This window comes from Ciconia boyciana, chromosome 5, assembly GCF_034638445.1.
Source record: "Ciconia boyciana chromosome 5, ASM3463844v1, whole genome shotgun sequence".
Lineage (NCBI taxonomy): Eukaryota > Metazoa > Chordata > Aves > Ciconiiformes > Ciconiidae > Ciconia > Ciconia boyciana.
In genome coordinates this window covers 58087968-58113727 of record NC_132938.1, presented here as the reverse complement: position 1 = coordinate 58113727, position 25760 = coordinate 58087968, and the positions used below count along the sequence as shown (strand labels likewise).

The window sequence follows — 25760 nt, the reverse complement described above, 5'->3', positions numbered from 1 at the left end:
TTTCCTAGCATAGCGGTAACACCAAGCTTAGTCCTGCTGTCTCTGAAGTCAGTAGCTGAGCTCCAGGAGGGAGGTGGCACAAATGAACTGTGCCAACGGTTGAAGCTCTGACCTGCATGTATCTCACCGTATCTTATTTTCAACACCTATCTAGGACAGAGTTTGAAGATAGACTCATCAAGTAGAGGGACAAGAGCATTAACACGCAGGGGAAATTTTTTAAATTTCAAAATCACTGTTACCAGTTGCTGGACTCATTGTGTGTCAGTAAGTTAGCTTTTGACTTGAAAGAGGCTTTTGGCTCAGGGTGCATTTGCAGTAGCTGGGGCAGCGTGCAAGATGCAAACCAGAGCCATGAGAGGCTGCTCTGGATCTTGCCACATCTTGTGGCCTTACAAGCGTTGCTGAGGGCAGCAGCAACAGAATGGGTTAGGGCGAGGAGGACAGATGGCTGCAGACTTGCTCTGGCAGGTAGAAAACAGGGCAAGAGGCAATTTATTCTTCATAAGGGCGCGTTGCCACTGCCTCTTCTCTTGGCTCAGGCAGGAAAAAGCTGATTTCACCATTAGTAGATGCCCAGGAGGCTGGAAAATGTAAGAGGGTGGGAGAAAAGGAATGGGGTCAGGAGCTGGGAGTGAAAGGTTGATTGCTTGGGAGCACTCTCCCCAGGCACAGACCATGGGCAAGCAGAAATAAATTGTGTGTGTGAATAGAAGATAGATGGGGTCTGACCTTGCTTATTGAGGAGTTTAGTAAGGGTTCAGACAATGAAATCAGGGAAAGGAGATATTTGCCCTAATTTTAATCTTTGTTTATCTTTACATAGCCTTGGAAAAAATGTTGTTCTGTATTTTAAACCAGGGAACAAGTACAGAGGAGAGAGAACAGCTAACTACTCTGTCTCTGAGTGCTATTTTAACAAGAGGTCCCCAAGCTGATACGGGTCTGTATCATAATTTGCTATGGACTTCATGCTTTTATTAGAATTACTAGCAAAGTCACAAACTCAATTTACTCGTCATCTCCTGAGATGAAGGGAACAGTATGATTGTTGGAATGGCTGATGTTGGTGCCCCTTGGTCATTTTAAGTTGCTAATGGTATAGCATTTTTCAGGTATAGAAAGTGTCATTGTTACATGGATGGGCACAGTACTTCACTTTGGTTTTGGTTCACTACTTTTGCTTGTTGAAACATTGGCAAGATGTACAAGTTTTTCTTTTCTTTTTATAGTATGCAGAAGGCCCAAACTGCAACATTCAGGGCTTGGACATTTCCAAGATGTGATGGAGTCGTAGGGCAGGAACTAAAAGATGGTTTCCTGCCAGGTCTGAACTGCTGCCCAGGGAAAACAACTAATAGAGGAAAGGTTACAAGGAGAAGAATTTTTTTTTTTTTTTCTTTTGACAGCTGGCTAGTCTTTCTGAATTTGGAAGGTCATAGTCACGAGGCATAGACAGAGTAATAATAGCAAAGTGTGTCTGAGAGAATGCCCTGCTGCTTTACGGCTATTAGGAAAATACCACAGGAATTAATTTTTTAAAAATAGCTCAGCGTTGCAGGCACAAGGGGTGTGACTGTGGCTGCACAAAAAAGTTCTAGCTTCTTAGTTCCTAAAGTAAAAAAAAATCCTGTTTGCTTAATATTTATCTTGAGGAGTAAATAGGCCTCTCTTGCCAGAGAAAACAGTGTTTGGGTTCAGCAGGTCCTGAGGCAAAGAAACTTTATTATTGTTTGGGCAGGATCTGGCAAACGCTGCCAGGTGCAGTGCTTTATACCTAACGTGAATCTTCCTGGTAGAAGGGGGCCTAAACTTAAAAGTCTGCAGCTGAGGATAAAGGCTTGGATAGCCTGTTTTTCATCAAAAGCTCAAGACCACAGCAGCAACACAGAGCTGGAAGACGGAGAGAAAAAAATTGAGGTCCTGGAATAAACTAGAGGGTAAGAGAAAAAGTGCAGTTGTGAAACTTTGAGAGCTGGGTGAAGGGGAGGAAAAGGTGTGGGGGGGAGAGTAAGCAACCTGTGCAGAGGATGGGCAGCTGTACCCCCTCCATGCAGAGGATGCATCTAACGCCAAAGCACGCACACACGCTTCCCATGGGCAAGATAAAGAAATACTCCAGTTCTGAATTCACCGCCTTAGCTACTTGCTGCTTAATCGAAGACTTGGTTGTGCTTAGAAGCAACACCAGTGCCTGCTCTTCTGCTGTCGGTTGAGGGTACCCGTCAGGATCCCGGCTGCTAGGGCTGCCTCAGCACTGGGGGGTGGGTGGTGCAGGCTTGCTAGCCTGTATAAATTCAGGTGGTTGCTCTTTGTGGACTGCCCAGCCATGAAGGCTCAGAGGCAAATGAGGCTTTTTCCAGTTTGCTTTGTAGAGACTTGGCTTGAATCTGTTCACACTGGGGGCTCCCAGCCCTAACTGAAGCCAGGGGCAATGGCGGCAGGATTGGGTCCTGCCAGGAGTTAGAAACCCCGCCATGGCAAGGCATGCAGGTGTTGTGATGCCCATGGCTGCCTGCCATCACGCCGTGCAGGGGCACCCGAGCAAGCCAACATGTGTGCACGGGGCAGCACAGCTGGGTTAACGCAGGCTGTGCCCATGCTGGTTTATCCCACTGGAGACCTCAGCTCCCACTGGGGGAAAATGGCACATCTAGGGCCCATCCGGAGTGGTGTCGGCTTGGCACTGGGTCCCCTGGTGCAGGAGCACCATTAGCTGTGGGGGCTGCAGCTGGGCAGTGGGCATTGCCTTTGTGCTCTGCCCAGGGATTAGAGACCTCAGCTGGGACTAATTGCAAGCAGCACAACCTCTCCACCAGCCCAAAGGGTTGTGATGACTGGAACCAGAGGAGGTGGCTTGACGGTTTGCATTTTGCAGGTGAGAGTGCTGGTATTTTAAGTATCGTGCTTATAAAATTGTTGGTCGGTCTGTTGAAGAGCTTTTGCCGGGTTGGTGTCACTGAGGGCTAGACTGGAAGCTCTGCAGCAAAACTGTAGTGTGCTGAAATGTGAGGCTGCAAGAGCTTTCCCTTTGTCTTGCCCTGATGCTGCGCTGGTTTAGTGTTGATGCAAATGCACTTGGTGAAAGACTTTGAATGTTGGTAGCTGTTGTTTAATTAAGGAATCTACTTTGGAGCCTTGTAGAGCACTCTTCATAGGAGATAGCAATGACATGTTGCACCTAGGTAGGAAGAAAAAAAGCTGTAGCACAAAGCAGAATACGGTGGAGAAGGGAGGGATGATGCATTTCAGTTCTTTGATGTGGGTAAAAGAGCTTGCTCATTTTCAGGTACAGGAGAAATAGGATTTTAAACAACAGTTCTTCCTTGGAGTAAGAACTCCATTTATTACATCCCCTTTGAAACCCTGCTTGGATGTTTGTTACTGGAGCACAAGCAGCTCTTCTGCAGTGAGTTTGCCAACTGCTTGGTAAGGGACAGGGGAAATGCCTGTTAAAAATTAACTAGCAACTGGGATAAATCACATATGAACAGCTCAGGGAGCACGGTGATTTCACGAGTGTCTGATCTACTTGCTTGTCTCATGGCTGCCCAAGTTCCTTCGAAACTTGTTTTTTTGTTTTCTTAGCTTTCTGGACAGCAGCCTTCTAGATGCCCTGTTCAGCAATTCCTTCAGGAGAAAGTCAGATGTGTTTCTCCAAGCTGCTAAGAGGATTCATTTTAAGCAGAAGCAAGGCGTTCTGTATGGTATTAATGAAGGACTTGATCTTGTGCCACAGAAGCCAATGGCAGCTGGGTCCGAAGTGTCTTCGGCATGCCTCGCCTGACTGTGGCTAGTGGCAAAAGGGCTGAGTCAGAGGTCCGGGCTTCTGGAAGTTACAGACAAATTAAACTTGTTTGTAAGCTTCCCCTGTTCAGAGGCTTTTAGTTGTGCTGCTGCTTTTAACTATCTGCTATTGCAGGTTAGGCTAGTTGACCTGTCTCTGTGTATCAAGAGGACAGCGTGTAGCAGTAGGATTTGCGAGAAGGTTCAAGTAAATGGCATTTATCTGCTTCTGGGTGCACAATATAAGCATTTGCCCACTTCTCTTATCTGCCACGTGGGTGAGTTTACTCACCTTACTTACAGCAGTATAAATAGGGGGGTGGAGATATGCACAGAGAAAATTCCTACCGGTCCCTTGAACATGTTTGGGGAGCTCCCGCACAGCCTCACCCCTTGGCTGAAAGGCCGGTCGGCGAAGCCAGAGGCCGCTGGAGCAGCCTGCGCCTGTTCTGCTGCAGCTCTGTACAGTTCCCTTATGGGTGCAAGACGTTTGTCTTCCCAAAAGCGCGGTCATCAAAGGGTAGAGCTTGTTTGTGCAGTCCATACACATGCCCTAAGGGAGCTGTTGCCCCATCACTGAGACGTGAAGCATGGGTTGTCCGCGTTGAGTGTCGGGACACAGCCATCATTCCAAGGATGTTTTTAATAGCGAGGTTTGAAAATCCGCCTTGTGTATTATTTTGCATGCTGCAAGATTACCTTGTAGTCACTATTGGCAGCCTCATGTGTTTTGGAGATGCTGTGTTCCTGGGCTGTCCCAGGCAGGCCCCCCATTGGAAAACTCACCAGCTGAAGTGTGTGTCAGTGCATTTCAAGGCCAGAAATGGAGTCTAGTTGTTTTGCAGTCCCATACTGGTGAGTACAGTTGCAGGATTGCTTGCATTCCCCATTTGTGGCTCCTGTGGTTTCACCTGTAGCTGCCTCTGGAAGGGTCATAGTTCAGATCTGTTTGTCACACGCTCAGGATATTGCCCTATTTGGGTTTTTTGTGGAGTTTGCTACCTGCGTGCTAGGACCTAGTTGCAGTACGCAGGGGATTTGAGTTGGAGCAGCTAGTGCAGAGGGTGGTACTGAATGGGTCTCCTCTGCTGAGGGTCCCTCATTAGGAAGGAAGCAGACTTGCATGTCAGGGAAGGAAAATCTCCTCCTTATCTTAATCAGGGAACGTGAAAGTTTGAATTTGCCTGATGTCTTTAGTAGCACAGCTCATACCTCTGACAAAACTTGAGAGAAAAATGAAGAGTTGCATGCATTAGGGACCACCCGGTGCCAGCCAGCCACGGAGGGTTAGTCATCATTTGTGTGTTTGCTGCAATGCCAAACACGCTCTTCGGACTAAATGGTGTCCTGGGAGGGGGTGGCTGAATAGAAGATAAGGAACAGCGTTACGAAGAGCCAGAGTGAGAGGCCTGTGGACTGGAGCTCTGTGAATGAGCCGTATTTGAACCCCTACAATTTTTGTCTACCCCTCTAATCACCTATGTACGTGAATCAAAGGCCATAAGGTGATGAAGGCATCCCTTGATGTACCATATACTTTTTCTGCCTGTTTTTTATATTAATGGAATATTTTTTCAAGCCCCAGTCACATATCTTTATTTGGCAAACAAATTACTCCAATAAAAGCTGGCAGAGTAGCTCTCAGTGAGTTTCCCAGCGAGCGGGTGAGTGTGCTGCTTGCTAATACACAGCCAAGCTGCCAGGGTGCCGAGGTCTCCTAACACCCCACAAAACTGCCTGATGTACCTTGTGGGTAACTGAACGCTTGCTTTTAGCAATCAGCCTTCGGTAATGGAGTTCAGCCAATTAAAATATCTTTTTATAAGCAGGATAAAACCAGTGGCATACAACAGGAGGGTAACTGAATTGCTCACAGTTGAATGACACCTCTAAGTATGCAAAAAAGGTGCCTGGTTTCTGTGTAAACTGTTGTACACTATGGAGTTGTGGGGTTTAATATTTAGTGAGCAGTTTCAGTGTCTTCGAGCCCTGTTTATACACTCCAAGGCACAATGACTAAAGGAATCCCCTAGACTATAAGGAGAATCACGTGTATTTGATATTTGAGAACACTAAACATCCCATCTGGGCATGGAAACCTTGAAGAGCCCTATGGGATCACAACTTTTCCTGTCCTCCAGCTGGTCCAAGAAACTGAGGTCAGAAGACAACATTTCCTGAGCTAACTCAGAACTTGAGAGGGATGGAAGTCAAAGTGTCTCTCTTGGATGCCCCTCTGAATCCTTAGTCTTCCAGTTATTTTCCTCATTGAAAAGCATAACTGGCACTGCTCAGTGCTTATTTGGGTTTAGTTCTCTGCTCACATTGGGCTGGACATCAAGATGGTCTTTGCTGAGAACTCTGGTGTTGTCATCACCCGCTGAGGTGGCACACATCATGTGAGCTCCCAGGTGAGGAGCTCTTGCTCTTGTGCTAGACCTGAAGCCAGGGATGTGAGAGTGCATTTCACTGTGCCATGCTTAGTGTTTATATCTAGATGGAAAGGTCTGGAAAAAGGGGAGAAAGTTTACTTGCACTTGGCATCCCAAAATACTGGTATTAAGATCCAATGAGTAAGTTCCAACATTCGCTGGAGCGAAATAATAGGCAAGAGACTTGTTCTTTTAAGTCAGCCAGCATTTTTTTTCTTAATTTGAAATTTGGATGTTAGCTTTGATCTGTTACCGATCACATACCAGGGTATACTTTTGGCTGCTTATTTTTTTTCTCTGAGCACTTGTGCTACACGTGTATTATTGTGCTTATCTGGGAATAAAATCATGTAAAAACATACTTTAAATTGGCAGTGGTTCCTTTTTTTTTTTTTGGCAGAACCTCTGTGGAGCAGCTGTGTGACAACCTGAGACACAGGATCTGAGGAAAATGTGTTTTAGGAGTGGACTGTGCAGCTCTTCCAGCGGGAATGTCCGTGGGGCTTCCCGTTGTGCTCCCTCTGAGGATGGGGAAGGTGCTGTAAGGGGAGGACCGACAAGGCGCCATTCGAGGGCCACAGCAGGAGGGGCACCAAGAGCAACTTCCTTCTCCTTCCATGTCAGACTGCTGTATGGGCCAAGAGCACCTTAGAGGTACAGCCAAGAAACACAGCTGTGTGTGTCCCTGTTGATTTCACTAGCTTGCAGGACCTGCCGGTAGGAGCCACGGTCAGTGTTTTTTACCAGGGGTACAAGAAGATGTAATGACGTCTGAGGACACCAGTCACAACCCTTGCTAGGGACTGGACCTTGGTGTGGGGGTGGTGGATACGAGCATCCTTGGGATTTTATTCGTAGGGATTTTTGGGAGACTGTCCCACAGCTGCATCCCAGTATCAGTGGTGTCTGTGTAGAAAGAGGTAGTGCACGGGGCTGGGGGGGACAGCAACCTCTCCCCCTCCCCTGTGCTCGCTACTCTTGCTTTGATGCCATCTGCCCTAGCTCTGGCTTTTGATAACTGGCTTCTTGTTTGCTGGCTCTGTTGTATACGTAGGTCTGCCAAGCAGCCACGCTAAGAGCAGGCCAGTTGCACAAACTGACAGGCAAACTGTGTGCGTTTGCATCAGGGTTGGCAGAGCATTTCTGCAGGAAGGGATGTGTTCTGACATGACAGTAAACTGTTCATGTCACACTGCTGTGTCCTCAGAGAGCCCTCTCTTCACCTTCCTACAGTACTCGGGGCACACCTCTCGTGTCTTAAATCAGGACTTGCAAGACAGGGCTGTGGCTGGGTTCGGGGCTGTTTCTGCAGGTGCCGTTCTGGGGAGTCGGGACCTGCGGCAACATTGAGCCTCGCGGGCTCCAGCTCTCCCAGCGAATGCTGGCACGGTGTCAGCCCTCACCAGCCATCTCTGCTCCAAACAGCTCCTGGGTATGGCTGGCAGTCAGCTCACCGTGGCGTCAGCTGTCCACAGATAGACTGCACATTGACACCCCATTGGGGAGAAGGGGATTTAATAGTATGGATGCATGGATATAGATTTAATAGTATGGATACAGGTATTATGTGCTATGTAACCTTAGAGCCAGAGGACAGTCACAGGCATGTTTAATTGACTGATAAAGCGGTGGCGTCTGTGGAGTTCATGAAGACTTAATTTCTCTTAAGTTGATATTATTATGAACTGATCCATTTTGAAAGAAGAATCTTTCTTAGAGCAAGTGGAATATTATGTGACTATGCCACCAGACCCAAGAGGTTTTGCATTGTCTATGGAAGCTTAAAATTACCAGCTTCCTTGCAGAGGAGAAAGATAGGCACTTGCTAAGATACACATCCAGTCCTTTTGTCATTTCAAAGCCAATTTTCTTTGAAAGGCTTTTTTTGTTGTTTGCAGTAAGAAGCCACAGGTACTGAACCACAGTGTATGCATGCCGCAGTAATCCTGCTTCATACATAGGAGAATTCTGTCTTGGACCATCCTGACAGGGGAAAAATCTGGTGAGTCCATTTCTTTGAGTTTTTGACCTAAAGGGGAGCAGGGACAAAAGGCAAGGGAAGAGGTGACGTGGTCACCCCTTCTGCTGAGGCACCAGTGGTATCAGAGCAATGATGGTGTCTCCCTGAAATGCCATGTAAGTGCCAATCCCCAACTTTAACACTGGTGTTGCATGCAAATGCAGTAAAATCACTTTCTGAGTACACACTATACCTTGTCTTTCTAGGCGTTTGCCAAACTCAAGATGAACATCAAAAGGATTCTGGATGAGAGTCTGAAATGAGAGCATGGGCTGTTGAAATGCACAATGAGGAAAAACCTGGGAGAAGAGTGTGAAAGAGGACTATTCCTGGCCTGAACGGAAGGTAAAAAGGCATAAAGTAGAAGGTTAACAAAAATTACTGGAATAGTGCTGTAGTATCTTGTGGTCAGAGGAAGGCAGGATTTGGCCGTGTCAGAGAGAGAGGGCCGTCTTTATTCTGTGTGCTAGGTAAATACTTGACTTCCTTGCTCAAACACTTAATACTGGCCTCAGCCTATTGGGCACAATACGCATGCGTGTGCACACACACGCACACAGTATATACAACTATACATAACATTTCCTGGCACACAGAGTACAGAGGTGCTGTAGAGATAGATGGCCCTTTTGCTCTAGGGATGTGGTGGCTGGGATACCTGTAGAAGAGTGGTTTGATGGCAACGGAGCCTTGTTCCTAGGTCTTGGGGAGTCCTTTAATAGCTGGATTACTGGGAAACAGTAAAGTGGCAAAAATCTGCCACTACTACAGAATGAGGTTAAATATTACTAAGAGTAAAGAAAGAACTGGTTGATTCTTAACAGCTATTGGGAAGCAATCTGAGGAAAAATAATGATGGAGAGTGCCTGATCTATAGAGCAGGGAATTATTTCTGTCTTTATCCAGAAAATTCAGGTCTACTTTGCTTTGTTGTTTGACACGTTATTAAGAAAATGAGGGATAGATCTGTATTTTTGACATGTATCAAGCATGTGTAAGCATGATATCCCATCTGGCTCTCGGGAGTTAGGAGAAAAAAGGCAACCGAACAGGAACAGTCCAGTGAGCACTCAGATCCAGTAATTGGGTTATTTATTTGCTATGAAAAGAAACTGCTATCCTGATCTCAGTAATGTCACCCAGGCTGTTTGTCAAGTTTAAGAAGAGAGGTAAATAAAAAATAACCTATTTTTTGAAAAATGAATGGGTTATCTCAGCCCAAAGCAACCAGCAAGAGCACTGTCTGGAGGACAATTTGTTTCAAAGCTAAGGAACAGGGTTTGGGCTTGGAAGAGATCATACAAGTGCGCAAGGAGAATTGGTAAGAGCAGAGCAGCTAGAATGTGATTTGATTCATTTTGAACTTGCAATCCTAAAACCCTACGTGGAGCTGGTGTCTGAACTCTATAGGTGCTTCAGTCTGTACTGTTAAAGGTCTCTTTGTGTCCTCTGAAGATCTTCAGTCTGTTGGCATCTTCCTCTCAACCAAATAAAGTGTTTCCTCACTTATCGCTAGGTCAGTTTGAAGCAGCAGGTGTGCTCTGAGCATGTATTAACTTTCAAAGCATGAAGAGGTTTCTGTGCTCTTTCAAACCACTGCCGGAAGTTACCACCATAATGTCTATTACTTCTTTCTAAAGGTGCAGGCTTACACCAATGCATTGCTCATCTTGATTTTTTTTTTTTTTTTTAAATTGGTGTGGAAAATCTGAAGTCATAAAACCTTGTGTGACTACAGGACATCAGGATAAAACAGCAGGTAAGAAAGTGTTCTGACTACCAGGAAAACTTGATAATTTGGTGTTTGAGATATAGATGTATATAAATAAAAATTGCATAGGATTTAACTGGGCCTCAGTTGACAATTAATGACTCTTTCTGACATTCACAATGAAAATTTTGAAGACAGACAGCTATAGTTTATCTTGTTGTATATCTTTAAATGCAGAGTGAACAGGTTTCAAGGTGACCGTCACAATGCATAGCTTGAACCAAAGTCTCTGATTTTAGCAGTCTTTGAGACAATTACTGTGCCTCATTTGCAGGGAGGAACAACGTATAACGGGGCGTATATAGAGAGACCTGGCACTTGGATTGGAGGCGGGTGCTACTGTTGTGTCTTTTCTCCATGAGGACAGAGCAGGATGACTGAGGCTGCTGTCATGAGCGTTCTGCTCAGGGTTGTCTTCTCATGACTAATCTGACTCTCATTAGGGTGGTTATTGTAATCTCCAACTATATTAAAACCAATGTTTTCACCTCCAAGTCTTGGGTAATTTATTGAGGGAAACCTAGGGAAGCTTTTCTCCAGAATGAATGGGTTTCATTGAAAGCACTCGCTAGTGACTTAATGATGTGGCTCTGATGAGAGGTGAGGTGACTGCATAGAATGGAACCTGAAAACAAACTCTTGTATCGGTCCCTTCCATTGGACTCACTTGGATGTCAGCAAATGCTGTAAATGCACACTGCCACTGGCCATGGTACCTGTAATTTATGAAGAATCTTTATTTTCAATCTTTTTTGGGGGAAAAAAGTTTAACTTTTCTTTTTAAAACATTAAATTATAAGCTGGCAAGAGGTTATACAGTACATTCGATAGATGTTTTCACATTAAGCTAGTGCAATGTCTTCTGCTTGCCTTAAGTATTTATGCAGGAATCTCTTTTGGCACAGTTATCTATTTATTAAACCCTAAGCAGGAAGGGCAGTTATAACCTACTTCATAGGAAGACCTCAGGCCATATTCTCACATGAAAATGGCAGTATCAGCTCCCTCCTGGCTGAGGCGTGTGGCTGTATGGAGCTGCCTGAAAGGGCAGGCGCAGCAAGAGCTGGAGGAGGATCATCACAGCAGAACCACTGACCAACCTCGCCTGGTCTCTTCAGAAACACTGAGAGAAGGTGACACATACAGCATCACAGCACAACCAGCTGCAGACGTAGCAGCTCCTTCAGAGCCGGACTCGCAAAGACTACCCTGATGTCCACTGTCAGCTGAGACTTCAGTTGTTAACAGGGCTTTACGGTGTTACTTGTTTGATTGCAATGATGAAATCCATTCATAAAACACAGAGACCCCAAATCCTCCTCTGTACTGAGTATCTGAGTACTTATTTCTGCTTACCTTCTGAATTCATTCAAGTTCTGGATTCTAAGGGCCATTTGTAAAGGGGCAAAAAACTCTTTGTCTTGCACAGCTAGGAGATCGGTTTCCATTTGAACCAGGGAGTTTCAATCTCAGAAAGCTGTAGTAATGTGTGGTAAAGACCATCTTCATCCACTGTAGGTGAACCAGACCAAAATATGTTAATCTTGTTAGATGCCAAAGAATATAACAGTTTGTGCAGGTTCAGTAGTAGAAGTATGGTAGCTGCCGCTTCTTGTAAAATGGACATTTTATATTGCAGAAGCTCTTAAATTACCTGTGAAACTGTTCTTAAAAAAAGCTAGGTTGAAAACTGTCATTCTTCCTTTTGAATAATACATATAATGCTCTTGTCATATTACAGTGAAATGTACTTTTTTTTTAAACCTGGTAACCAGAGCTACTTCACTTTGGTTGAATTGTCATCTTTTGGTTCATTCCACTGCAATAAAAATGAGACTTTTGATCCAGAAATGAAAACAAGATTTCCAATTAGTAGCAAGTAACAGCCTCCTTTACTGATTACTTTAAAATAAGGACAAGGTATTTCAACTATTCACAAATATTTCTGACATATTACAAAGTAACGTAAGAGAAAAATATCATGATCATATTTGAAGCAAAATAGTTTTAAAGTGTTTACAAATGCATTGTTTTTTCCTTTTCAAAATGTTTCTTGATACAGTTTTGCAGGAGACTATCTGTTTGGTCAAATAAACTTCTGCTATACGTACTGTGCTTTGTCCTAGGGGACAAATTGGAAAAATATTTTCAAAACAGTACTTTGTCAGAAACAGGGCTTTAGAATATGACCTCTAATGGTCTTGCAATTTTGTCTGTGGACTTTGTGCAAGGCTTAACATGAGGTTCTTTTAATGATGGTTTTATGACATGATACAAAGCTGACATTTATTTTACATTGTATTTAAAAGATCTGAGACCTATTTCTTCTATATATACATTTTTGAAGCTTTAAGGCTGTGCCACTAACAACATTTTGTCAATCTTTTGTCATTTTCTTAAATATTACAATTACTTTGTCAAATTTAGAATTGTTAGCAGCGATGAAGAAGATATTCCTCATTTAAAAAATCCCAAACCAAACAGAAGAATTCCCTGGGAAACTGCACACCACATGCATGATTGATACATAACTAAAAAATCAGTCCAAAGTTCTGATAAATATTTAGTTCCAGCTAGAGCTAATAGTTATTCTAGTTCTAAAGAATAAAATGTTTATTATATACAGACGGGTTGGATGGAATATGGACATTTGACAAAGATCACTCAAGGCATTTCACAGTCAGAATTGTTTGTACAGCATTAATGCAGCTGCCCAGGCTTGTACCACCTGTGGGAAGGGCAGTGTCAACGGGCCCAGTCTTACAAGATGCAAGTTATCTTCTCCAGGCTGCTCAGTCTTCAACTGAACCAGGAGCGTCTGGCAGGACTGAGCGCCCTTTAGGGCTTGCTCCTGAGCTAAATGCAAACTTGTACAGCATTATCTGATGCCAGTTTACATCAGGTGAGGGTTTGGTCTTTTGCCTTCAGCATATTACAATGTGGAAAAACTGCACCAGCATTTTTCAATGAGCACCATTAACTGACTTTGGTAACGTATCTATTGGCATGACCAGCGGGATCAAAGAATATGCTGAACTCCTGTCTTGCACAATAAGAAAGCACAGCTGCCAATTACCTTGCAACTAGAGTCTGTAAATATTAAAAACATAAATATGTTAATAACCGTACACATATACACAGAACACAGCAGTAGCAATATTACAGGATGCAGTGCCTACTCTATGTAATTGCTTTTTGTTAATACAGATGCAACAGCAAAATAAATGCTATTTAATATGAAGCAAACCCTTCTTCAAAGGTCAATGGCAGTAAGCCAAAGTTCAGGTCCAGGCTTCCGCTAATCTGAGGTGACTCTGAAGCTAGATCAATCCCACTGTCTATCAAATCTAATCAATGAAAGAGTAGCACTATGGGAAGATAATGAATATCAGTTAACACTAAATCTTTCTGAGCTGGAGCTTTCTTTTGCCACCATTTGAAATTAATTGTCCCTTTTTCACAAGTGCTCTTTGTGTGAGCACTCACAAGGCTTAACAGGGGATAAAGTTGTTACATACAAAATATGATTTAGGGGTAAGGATTAATAGAAACAACCAGCATGGGATTGGAGTTCCTGAATCCTGGGACGTGCTCTCCATGTTTTTAAGTGAAGTTTCAGTGAGGTTGCACTTAGCAGACCACTAAGAAGTTGTCACTCTCCAACTTTTTCTTCTTTTTTGTGCAGTTGTTTCAAAGCTTGGTAGGAATAGCATGAGAAGGGCTAGAGGAGATGACTGTGCTGGTCCATTCTCTTTGCTAATGCTCTTCAGAGCAGCGTCCTCTCCTCAAGATCACGTCATCTAGTCCAATGTCCCCAGTTCTTCCTTTCCCTTTGTCCCCTTTGAAAATAACCTGTGAAGAGAAATAGAATGATTTGAGTGCAAAAATAAAGTAGAATGAAAGAAGTGTGCTTTAGAAATAATTTACACAGAGCTAATTCATTAGCAAGTGTGATGAAGGTCTGGTCTCCATTCATATTCTCCTCAGGTTTCCAGCCTATAGGCCCTCCTAAAATCACTAGTGTATAGTTGCTTTTGGTTTTTAATTAGCTAGAAAATAAAGCTTCCACATTTCTTCCTGATTTCTCTGTGGCAGAGGCCTTCCCTGCTTACTTAATGAGTTTTCTCTCATTCCCTGATCCTTGGAATAAATGTCACAGTGGTTCAGGTCAGCAGCCCAGGCTAACTCCACGCTGGCTGGAAAAGATCCCAAACTCGACGGTTCCATAAGGTGCCGTGAGGCAGCTCTGGTCTGTGGACCAGTGATCGGTTACGGCTGGCAAGCCACGCTGACGGCTACTGCTGAGGTAGTCAAGAGGGGCAGGGGATAGTGCAAAGGGGGACTGCTGGTCTTGTTTGCCATCCCTAAAAGTAATTTGCTTTTCTGCCAGACAATATGTTTAGTAATACGTACTTACTTAATGAACTGCTCTGTAAGGTGAGACAGACCTGAGGATTGCGAGAAGTGTTAAACTTAGCGGAAAAGGGCAAGAATGGGGCAAATATATTGTTTGCCTGCTATAGAATTCCACACTGTCAGTCTGATATTCATTTACAGCTAACACAAGGTCAGGCATCTTTGTTACTTTTGCTGAGGTAAAGTTTTCTGAAAAGTAACTGCGGTAATTACAGCCTTAATATTAATTTTAGAACCATATACGGTGTGCGCGTTGTAGCCTGCTCCCACCATGAACATTATGATGTGTGAGCTTTTTTTAGAGCCCCTGATATAAGTCAGAGCCAAACAGGCCCTGAAGCACCCAAGTCTCCTCTTCAGATCTGAAATAGAAACTACCTTCAAAGCTAAGCAGAGGTTGAAGAAAAATGCTGAGTTTTTGTTATATCAGTTTATCACCCCATGTTTCTAAGATTTCCAGGTATTAAAAGATTCACCATGGCGCTTCAGACAGCTTCTTTTGATTGCGCTAAACCATTTTGTGTTATGGGCATAGTTAGGTCATCATTTACCTCCTTGTCCAGATCAGCTGAAGGTATGCTGAAGAGCATAAAACCATGTGAGACTGCACACATAACCTCCCTGCATTATCAAAATGACTTATTTTCAGTGTCTTTGCCCTGGTTTAGCCAGTTATTAATCCACAGGGGATGATTATTCCTGTTTCATGGCACTGTATTATTTAAAGCGTTGTTCATGAGGAATCTTGATACAAGCTTTTTGGAAATCCATATACAGTATGCCATTGCTCATTAGACTGCTCTTTCCTACGTGGTGATTCCCTGAAAACAGGCTCTGTGAGGTAGCTCAGTACAGGCTATTTTGTATGTGTCTATTGCTGTAGGTGGGGTTTTTGTTGTTTGGTTTGGTTGGTTGGGGTTTTTTTTCAAAAAACTAATTTGACAAAATGCACAATGACTCTCCTATCCTTAATGTGATTCCACTGGCAGGGATCAAAGAAGTAAAACACAGGCTGAAATTGGACCCAGAAGTCAGAGTCCAGTGCTACACCATCTAAGTGTCTTCAGCTTCTCATGCAAGAAACCAGAAGGCAGCTCATGCATCGGTACTTACACTCTTGATGCCTAGTCCGTGTAAAGTTATGTGTGTCTGTCTCCAGCCGTGGCCACCATTTCTTCCCCAAACGGCTGGTCCGTGAGCACCATTTTTCCTTACAAAGACTTGGAGGGCACCAGAATGCAGTCCAGGCACCTTATGCCTAAACGACAGGCACAAGTCGCCGGCCTGAGCCATGTGACCCAACGGCAGGATAAGATGCGCTACTCTTCCTTCTTTGCCTTTGGGGTCAGAGATGGTAAGATACTGTCCCCCTGAAAAAGAAAAAGCAGTTAGGTAGTTGTTTTTTTTTTTAAATTCTACTATGTTGCAGGACCAAATGCACAAAAGTCATTAAAAAAATCAAAAAATAAAAAAGGGCTCCACAAGGTCCAGTGAGCCTTAAATACGGCATATAGTTGCTGGAACGTGAACCAGAACTGATGCATCTGCCTCCTGCAGGGTAAGATTTACAGTGCTGGTCTTCTGTTTACATTAGTACCAGGTTAGGTCTTGTCCATCTAATTTCTTTTTTACAAAGCAAATAATACCTCTTTTGAAAATGAAAATGTCATGTACTCCTTCATTTCTGACCACCCCTTGGTGACTGCATGATTTTAAACCCACAGTGACATTAAAGCTACTGTGCACATTTATGCATCTTGTAAGCTGCAGTTTTTTGCTATTGGATAGATGAATGAGAAGGCCAGCATAAATGTTATCATGTAATTGAGCTATGGTTCTGTCCTTTTCCTTTTGTTTGGGAACTGTGTTAACAGGTTAAGTCTCAAGGCGTATCCATTTGCAAACACAGATAGCCTTTTTATTTAACCATAATTTAAACTCTTAATCTGGGTTAGATACAGAAAGGTAGAAACAGTAATGATTTCCAAATGGCTGTTAACTTGATACGCTCCCTGAAGTCTTCTCTAACAGTAGTAAGTTGCCAGTGAACGTACATACTTAATTCAAAACCCCATTATTATCTCTGATCATGTATGAAGGTGCCTTCATAAAAACACCTAGAACATGAAAAGTAGAGGATCTCAGGTATGGCAACATCCATTAAACCTAAAAAAAAAAAAATAAAAAGAGACTTCACATCGTGGAGAAAACCCACACCCCTACTTTTTCTTTGTACTTTTCATTAAAACTTTTGCAAGGTGGATGATAACTTTAGAATTTGAAATTACCAAAGGGAGGAGGGTTCACCTTTAAAAAATAAAAATAAAAAAAAATTCTTATCTTACTCTGAACCTAAGAATCTTTTTTTAAATGAGATCAGATTTTTTAATTTTTTTTAATCAAAAAAATCCAAGTTTAATGAACTTAACGTAAAGGTGGCATTTAGGCTCCTTAGTTGAAACCAATGATGTAGAAATATTGGGAGTCTGTAATATTGTTGACATACATAGTCTTTACTTAATTCTAGAATAGAAAAATATTTTTAATTTAAATTGTCACCCTACTACTACTCAACCAGAGCTTTATTTTTTGAAAGCTTCTTTTTCAAAGCCACAGTGATTTCCCTCAAAAGCTGCAAGATTTAATGACAATGTACGAGGGCTTGTCACACACTTAAAAGGAAAGCCGACTTTGTCTCCAACTCACTACTTCTACATAGGTTTTTATGTTCTTGGGTCTCAATGAGATTTAACAAAGCAAAGCTGCTGTCTGGGGCCCCAGATCAAGTGGGATCCATTTGTCCAAGGATCTGTTAAAGTTTTTTGCATTTTGTTGTGGGGTTTTTTTGTTTGTTTGTTTTAATGCATTGTTTTTTCATCAAGGTTATTAACTGCTAAAGTAAGCATAACAGAGTTTAAATAACTGCACCTGTTTGTTGTATCTACAACAATATCACTATAAAAGTACTGACTTGACTCATTAACTGCATCTGTTTCAGATAGTTACAGTGACTGAATCCAATCAATAGGAAACAGATTTAGGTAAGCACAAAGCCAACGTATCTGTAGGCAAGCCCCTGCAGGAAAAGGTCCCCTCAAATCAGCATTTTCTGCATGCAAGATAAGCTTATAAGGCTTCAGCATGGCACCTTTCAAAATGCAGATTCTGATAAACCAATAAATAGCAAACTTTGAAAGGTGAAAGCAAACACTCGGGAACAAGCTGTGAAAATAAATCCTTGCAACAAGGTATTCCAGACAGGAGGGAGTGGGTGGGTGACTTCAAGGGACTAGCTTTAACAGGTTATGTCAACAGCAGCAGAACATACACAGGAAACAAAAAGCTCAGATTGTCCCTGGCTGGGAAGCAACACAGGAGAGAAAAAAAAAGAAGTCTAAAAAACAAAAAAGCCAGTTAAAAATCATAGTTCTGGAACTTAATATGTATTAACAATTTTTGAGTACAGATAATGAATATGCTTTGAGTGACTCTCTCGGAAACAAAGCATTTTTAAATACATTGTTTCAAAAAGATATTTGAATTATATGTGATCTTTTTTAAAATGCCAGGCTGCAAGCAGGAGACAGCTACCTGTTTTCTCATCTGCAGGAGGAAGGAGCTCTGCTGTCTCAGTCATTCGTAAGACTTTTTAAGTGTTGTAAGGAGCATACGAAATACTAGAGCGTGCCTGTGGGTGGGGAGGGGGCTGGCCCAGTAAGTGAAGACAGCACTTCCACTTAGCCAGCTAAACAGCCTGAAAAAGGTGCCAGGTCACCCGCTGTGGTGGCAAATGACTGTCCCATCAACGGCAGTGTAAGGACAGACATCTATGATGAGGTGGTGCACGAGGAAAACGGCTCTCGGTGCCCTCACCCTCCCTCAACTTAACCTATAACATTTTACCGCCTGAGAGCGCGTTTCCTTCCGAAGTCTGCCATCCCCTCACATAATGTAAGCATTGTGCACTTCAAAGGCTGCTCTTCTGGGTATGAAGTAATCCCATCATTACAGGGAGCCAGAGATGTGTGTCTAATCCCCGGCGCTGGGGGAAGGGTGCGCAGGCAAGGACAGCCAACCTCTCAGTGCCGTACAGTAAAATCAACAGGGGACAAAACACAACTAACTTCCAGCAGCCGAGATGTGCAGTTCTGCTGGGACTACGCCGGCAGAGGTGTGCGAGTGGGAGGGGTTGCTGCTTTGGCTGACCACCAGTGCCGATGCCAGTCTTCTCCTCTCCTGCAAGTGGCTGGTGCACACTCCCCTGTAATAGTCGTTGCAAGGGCACTTTTTACCATCCCAAACATACCCATTTTCAGAAGTCTCTGCGTATGAGCACCTAACTTGTCTTCCTTCCAGTTACTTAACAGTTCTCCTATGTACAGGTTGCTGTAACTTAGAGTAGAATTGAGTAAAATCAAACTGAGAGGTTAAACTAGAACATTATATTTGGCAGCAGAACAAAAACTATTTCCAGCACTTTCTATAATTTTGCTAGCAATATAGAAATAATTATGTTTGCGTGGTGGTTTGAAAAATAAGCTTTGTTTCACCATAAATAAAAGTTGTTCTCTAGTCCACATTTTTGTTCTTTCTGATTCTTTTAAGACAGATAATCTTTTACTGAATACATTTACTACTCCTTCAGAGACATTCCTATTGTAAAGATACCAGCTATGATAAAAGTGCAAATTCTCAATTGCTCTTTCATGTTGGGAATCCGCAGTTTTGATTTTTATACACAGAAGGGATGTGGGTGTGAAATATATCCCAAAACTAAAGGGAACAGATAATAATGCGAGAACTGTCATTAACCTCAAGCCTGGGTGGTTCTTCAACTACAGGATGCGATCGTACACAGGTATCTTACCTGATGCATCTCTCACCGGTTCCCAGTGCAAGTCATCATCTTTGTCCTTCATCCATCCACAAAGTCCACTCTCAAAATTACAGCTGTGTACCAGCACGCCTAGGCAGCACAGAGCAGGAAGTCAAAACCAAAAAAAGTGATTTGGATTCTTTTGGTTGGGAAACAACAGCTATTTCCCTTGTGGCTGACACTAGCAAGTAAAGATGAAAATTAAATGCAGCAGAAGGAGCACTAGAAAAAGAATCTACAATACAAAAATACTAAAACAATAAAAAGGATGCTGGTGTTGTTATTGACAATTCACACTATTTTTGTGCTAAATCTGTTAGGAAGTAAAACTATAAAGGTTCATTTAGGTGGTGGGTTTTTTTCTTTTTACAAAGCATAGTTTAAACAAGGGGCATAAGATGTAGGAGCCCTGTAAAAATGTATAACAACCCAAGAAATCTCAAAAAATCCTAAACCCTGAACAGGAGACGTGATCTTTACCTGGGTCATCATTTGCTTCAAATTCATCAGCGGTAATCCCTCTTTCGATTTCAAGTATTTCAAACAGATTATTGCTCACTCCAGGCTGGCGTGGAACTGTGAGAAAAGTAGTTTTTCAGAAATGAATGAGATAAAGGTAGTTAGTGACCTACTTCCTTATCTGTAATAAAAAACAGCAGAGCAGCTCTGGGCATTGTGCTTTTCTTGGAGAATTCAAGATATTTAATTATATTTGACATGAAGATTCATAAACTTTATGCCTATGTGATTTATGATTTATGTTGTAACATTTATCTGAGCACTGTAAAAGATGATTCCAAATCTGCTAATGGCTCTTCAGATGAAAGCTCCTTTTTAACCAGGAAAAAAAAAGAAAAAGCGCTTTGACCTTGAAGTACACTATTCCCCTCCAAATGCACTTTTAAAGATAGAGGTTTCTCGATAAAATAAAGCCACATTAAAGCCCTTGCTCAAACTTTCCGATCCACTCACCTTCCACAGATGTCTACAGGAGAATCTCAACAGGAGGCAGTGGTACCTGGAGAGGCCCCACACGCACCTAACCTTTGAAACACAGCTGAAGGTGTATCCATCTATCTGCAAAGGATTAGAGCTCCCTAAACAATTATCAGGATTGTACCGAGAGTTGAGAAGCCGGAGCTCTAGCGGAAGGTGGAGTTCAACTGTAATTATGCTTTTTGCTTTCCAACAAAGTCTGTCCTTCAGCTGCTGCTCTCAGCTGCAAGGAGAAGGAACACTCTTGGTGATTAACGGGCCCAGAGGTTATTAGACATTCAGCAGCCAGGACAACCTGAAATTTAAGAGGTCTTTGAGGGAACAATGGCTGCCAAAGTCAGGTGGCTACAAAGACTTCCACTTACTTCTGAAGACACTGTGCTAGTCTGTGTAAGTCTCCAGAAATAACACACCAATGTCATGCCTGATGGACAGCTGTCAACTAGAGAGAAACAGATTGCACTGGATAGAGCTGTCTTGCAAATTCCTCTTTCAGAGGCAGGTCTAGCACATAACAACAGTGGTAATGTGTTTCAGACATGTCCTTAGATGTTACAGACACCTCTGACACCTTCAGTATTTGTAAGGGCCTTATGTATTAAAAACTTGACAGGTTTTCCATTTGCAGTGCTAAAATAAGTATCTTAATGTCTCTGTAGGCTTCTTAGGCAAGTGAGAACAAGAAGAATTGAGATGATTTACAATTCTAAACTGAAATAAAGGACTGTTGTTTTCAGGAAATCAAATCAAAGGTAAGAAGGAACTTCTTTTGCACTAGGACAACATGTAAAGAGCACTGCTGCAAGAGCTCCTCTAAAGCCAGAAGACAGGAAAACGAAAAACAAGAATAAAGTAGCTTCCTGCTTTTTGGAATTAGGGCAAAATAAGCAGCCTGATAAAAGGTCAACCAAATGCTAATGTATTTTAAAAGTAATATTACAGGCTACAGATGTTGGATGGAAATTTTGTATAATAAAAATAAATAAATAAAAAGATTGAAGTCTGTAGGACACTGATTAACTCCTTAATATTATAGTCATTTTTTGAATCATTACATCTACTTTGTTTTCTTTTTTTTTTTTTTAATCCTTTGTACACTTTGGATTATGTCTATTTGCAGTCTAGGATATTAATGCTCAAACAGCCTCAAGGACTTTAGGTTCTCTTGGGTAGTAAAGGCCTGCTAATTTTTAAGGATACATTGTTTGTAATAATATTTTTGCTGCTTTGTTTAATCTGTTTTTTTGCTTACATGATTAAAATTTTGAGATTTAGCATGAAAGAAACCTTACAAATGTGCACAGTCCACACCACCTAGGCCAATAATCACCCCGCAGTACATTTATGGACAACTACTGTATTCAATTACGTAAAGAAAAAAATCTGTTTACCTCAGACAGGAAAAAATGGAAACAGGAATGCTCTAAAACCATTGTTCACCCTTAATCCTTCCCAGCAGCATACTGCTGTCTTTCCTAAGAGCTCTATCTAATGCGTACGTAGGCAGGGCAGTTGAACAAGCACATCATACCGCGGTAGTCACACCTGCACAGAGGTGCTGACGGCGATATAAGCTGTTCCGACGTGTAACAGCATACACACTCTTACACTGCTCTAACTCCATGACAGGCATGGACAACCATGAGCAGTAGCTTATGGAGTAGATATGTGTGTGAACTGTCTATGTGTGCCTAGACCACCGCCACTGGGGTACGCACAGCAGCTATCGGCACCGTTTAAATTCAGCTGCAGTGGGTTTGCTCAGGGATGTTAAAAAATGGTAATTCAATTTCTTGGGCTTATTGTGGCCAGCCACCTGGGACAGCAAATTTTGCAGGAGGATTTACTTACAAAGGCTGCTAAATGAACAGTATCCTGTAAGTTACTGTCATTTCTGGCAGGACAGTGCTCTGACTGCAATTTCACCTTAGATAAGCCCTCACAGGGGAGTTTCGCCTTGTGTTACAACCACGCTGCAGGCTGCTGCTCCCCGTGGAACGCAGCAGTCCCCACGCATGAGACACATCTATGCTGCACCCCCAGGGACTATCACCTTGCCTTTCCTCTTCTTGGACTGCGCTAAGGAAAAAAGATAGTGTTTGTTATGCTATGAAGACCAAGCCGGCAATTCACTTCAAAACTGCCCAGCGCAGTGTACATATGTACTGTAGCTGCTAGTCTGGAATGGACACGCAGCCTTTTCTTGAAGTGTCTTTACATCTGCCACATCCAGACGGCACAGGGATGGAAAAAGGCCAGCAGCCCATGGGAGCAGACAGAAAGGCAAGCTGCCCTCTCCCTGAGCTGCAGGGCTCCAGCCTGCAAGGAACCTCACAGTGCCATCACCCTCGGCCCCCAGGCACCCACCAGCAACGGGACGCCCACATCCTCTTCTCATCTAGGTTAACACTGAACCTAACACTCTGCACCTCCATATCTTCCTGTTCTTCCCCTGCGCCTTAAATTAAGTTTTTCTTAGGGACCAAAGGCTCAGACCACAGACTCGCAGACAGGTAGTTATAGGGCTCTGAACGAATGCTGTGGCAGAGAGCATTGAGGAAACCGAGTGCCGTGCTCTAGGATTTGTAGGATACTCGGGCGTCACAGTCTCAAGGTATGTGCTTGGCCTGTGGATCCCCTTCCTAGTCCCCCATAGCTCTTGTTTGTGGAAAATACCACAGGAAATATTAGGAATTTATTTTCCAAACTATTTCAGTTTACTTACTAAAATACCATTTCTAATGCATGGTTATTTTATACAAATCTGAGTTACATCTGTACACACATACAAGCTTTCTTCAAATTAAAGTTGATGTATCTGCCTATAATTAAAGCTCTACAGTAAAATATTTCTTCAAAACTTTTCTCTACAGTTCTCCCTAAACACTGTTGCTATGAACTTCCAGAAGAACGTGTTGCAGAGCTTTAAACCAGTCACAGTGCTCAGACCTAATTAGAGGAATGTGCACTCGATACGAAACAAGAGATGCAGGACTCTAAATGTGATCCATGTGTACACTTCTTTTTGCTACAACGACTAATATGTTGAGTGGCAATCGTGGGAGAAAGTATTTGGCACAATTATTTTCTGCAAGCTTTCCAAGCCCTTTCTGTGTACTTTATATAGCGTATCAGTGTGCTTTTCACTTAACTTCAATGGTTCGATAAAGCTTGTTAAATATAAACTTGTCTTCTTTTTCTTGGAGAATTTTATAAGCTCCGAGTGAGCCAATACATCAACAGTACCATATTCTCAAAGTTCATGAGCTAAGTTCTTCATCAATGCATGAACATGAGGGGGGGGAACATTTAATAACTGCATAAGACTCATTTCTTTTCATCTTTTTAATCCTTTGGGAAAACAGTAGGAGTTTTTTTCATTTACTTGCTAATTGCTGAGTTTGGGAGTATAAGAGATGGTGCGTACATATGTTGGGTTATTTGTAATTACAGAATAATCACTGTTTTGGTGTTATAAAACCAAAACAAAACACGGAGTGCAGCTTCATGTTATTAATAATTGTTATTACTGTTAATAATGCGGTGTTCTGCCTTACAACAAACACTGCGGTCTCATGCAATTCCATTCCACACAATAATCATGACCAAGCTTCCCATTTGTTAACAACAACAACAAGAAAGAACAAAGACTTTTTGACTGAATAGTTATGATTGAAAGTTGTTGCATTCCACTTCCAAAAAAACCCCACAACTGATGAGATCTCATGCAGAACTAGTGGAAAATAGCTAAAAGGAAGGGTAGTCCAGAGGTCAGTCAGACTTCGTAAACAAGAATATGTCCTGTCTTCCTCCAGGGAAGACTTTGATATATGCTGGGCTAAAAAGAAGGGGCAACAGAGAGGTACTCTTCACCCTTTTATCTGGATACCTGCAGTGTTCAGGATATGTTGCCTAAAACTCTGCAAATTCAAATTCTGCAGCGAGAATTATTTCAGGAAGGGCTTTCATGGACTGTCCCACCCTTTACAGTACCATTTGCATAACAGGGGAGAGATGGTGTTAGCGTGTGACCACTCTAAATTCCAATCTTGCATTTCTCACGCAGTTACAAGGCTCATTAACTTTGACCTAAATCAAACACCTTATTATATATCTTCCCAGAAGAATTTCTGAAAAGTAACCTGCCTGCTTTTCTATGAGCAGCTATTCAGGAGGTGCAGAGTGACAACTGAGTTTCAGGGAAACACAGCTACAATAAGTAGTCTACAGAAGCTTGCAGATCAGATCTGGGGATAAAACTAGCTGGAAGATTGATGGAGGGTATGATTTGTAAGACTCCTAGATCTTACAATTTACCTCCAGAGTACAAACAGGAACAAAGTGCCCATATTAAATACTTAAATATTAAGACAAATACATTTTAATAGGTCCCAGAACAGTGAAGACAAATGAAATGCTATTGTAAAATGATGCTACTCTAATGATATCAAGGAATAACAAAACCCACATTCTTTGCTTTTAGAATTTCCCTTTTTTCAACAGCTTCAAGGATCACATAACTGCATTGACTGCACTAAGGACTTTTCAGACATTGAAAGGAGGAGCAGAAAGAATCAAGTTTTAATCCAATCTTTAATTTTTTTTAATAGCTGTTATGAGAAAAGTCTCCTATTTCCTATCTTTTCAGCTCCACTAACGGCTAAGAAGGAAAATTGCTGAACTATCTTTTAATACAGATAAGAGGTTTTGTTCTTGCTCTGCTGATATTTAGTATTATGCTTTGTCTTTAAGTTTATGCTTTTAATGCTTATCACCCAGATCCCAATGGTAGCAGAAATTCATAGTCTTACTGAGAAGTTCTATTTGAGGCTTTATCCATCTGAGTAACCAGAAAAGATTCCTCTCTACTTCACTGTAGTTTGTATCAGTCCTGAAATAGTTAAATATTAAGCCATTGCTGCATTCCTCCCTCATTGCCATTCCCCCCATATCCATATCAGGAGAAGATTATCCTTGGTGCCAGATTCCACTGTCTGCATCTGACTAAGTGGTTCAAAGGCCAAGTGTAGGAATTCCATTTTTAAAAATACTCATTTTTTTGTTGTCTGAAAAAGCAGCTCCCCAAAGTCACTGCAGGCATTTTTAGAAAAGGGGTAAAGCATCTAAAGAAATGCAACAACCCAATACCTTTCAAAAATTGCAAAGGTATTTAAATAACATTATCAGCATTATTATCATTTGTGCTCTGTCACCACTGAACAGACCAATTTCACCAGTCCTCAGCTGCTTTCAAGCTGAGCAGCACATTCAAGAGTGTTCTGAAGTGAAAGCTTAGGACAAGTCTACTCAGCGTGTGGAACGGCAGGTCAAATAATACGAAGGGAGAAAATAGGGAGCACCAAGTCACCAAGGGTAAGCTCAGGAAAAGGTTAAGTAATGAAAAACTAAAGTTTGAGAGATGCTTGCAGAAAACAGGTACGCTTGCCCAGGCATGTTTCCTCT

At 42.3% G+C, this 25760-nt stretch overlaps 1 protein-coding gene and 1 long non-coding RNA gene across 4 annotated transcripts in view; one reads left to right on the top strand and one right to left on the bottom strand.

Annotated features, from left to right (window-relative positions):
• Positions 1-1696: 1696 nt before the first annotated feature.
• On the top strand, positions 1697-16246 carry LOC140652382 (uncharacterized). Its single transcript, XR_012042757.1, has 5 exons — positions 1697-1940; positions 8117-8220; positions 8445-8583; positions 9953-9997; positions 15415-16246. It is a non-coding gene; the product is annotated as an uncharacterized lncRNA (long non-coding RNA).
• The window catches only part of NPNT (nephronectin), a 54237-nt gene continuing 40379 nt past the window's right edge, over positions 11903-25760 (bottom strand). For all 3 annotated transcript variants that reach the window (XM_072863075.1, XM_072863077.1, XM_072863076.1), the window contains 4 exons: positions 19782-19877; positions 19293-19391; positions 15539-15795; positions 11903-13861 (listed from right to left, as the gene is read on the bottom strand). In XM_072863075.1, coding sequence (XP_072719176.1) covers positions 13766-13861; positions 15539-15795; positions 19293-19391; positions 19782-19877 — 548 coding nt within the window. In that variant the 3' untranslated portion in view covers positions 11903-13765. The remainder of the gene's footprint in view (positions 13862-15538; positions 15796-19292; positions 19392-19781; positions 19878-25760) is intronic.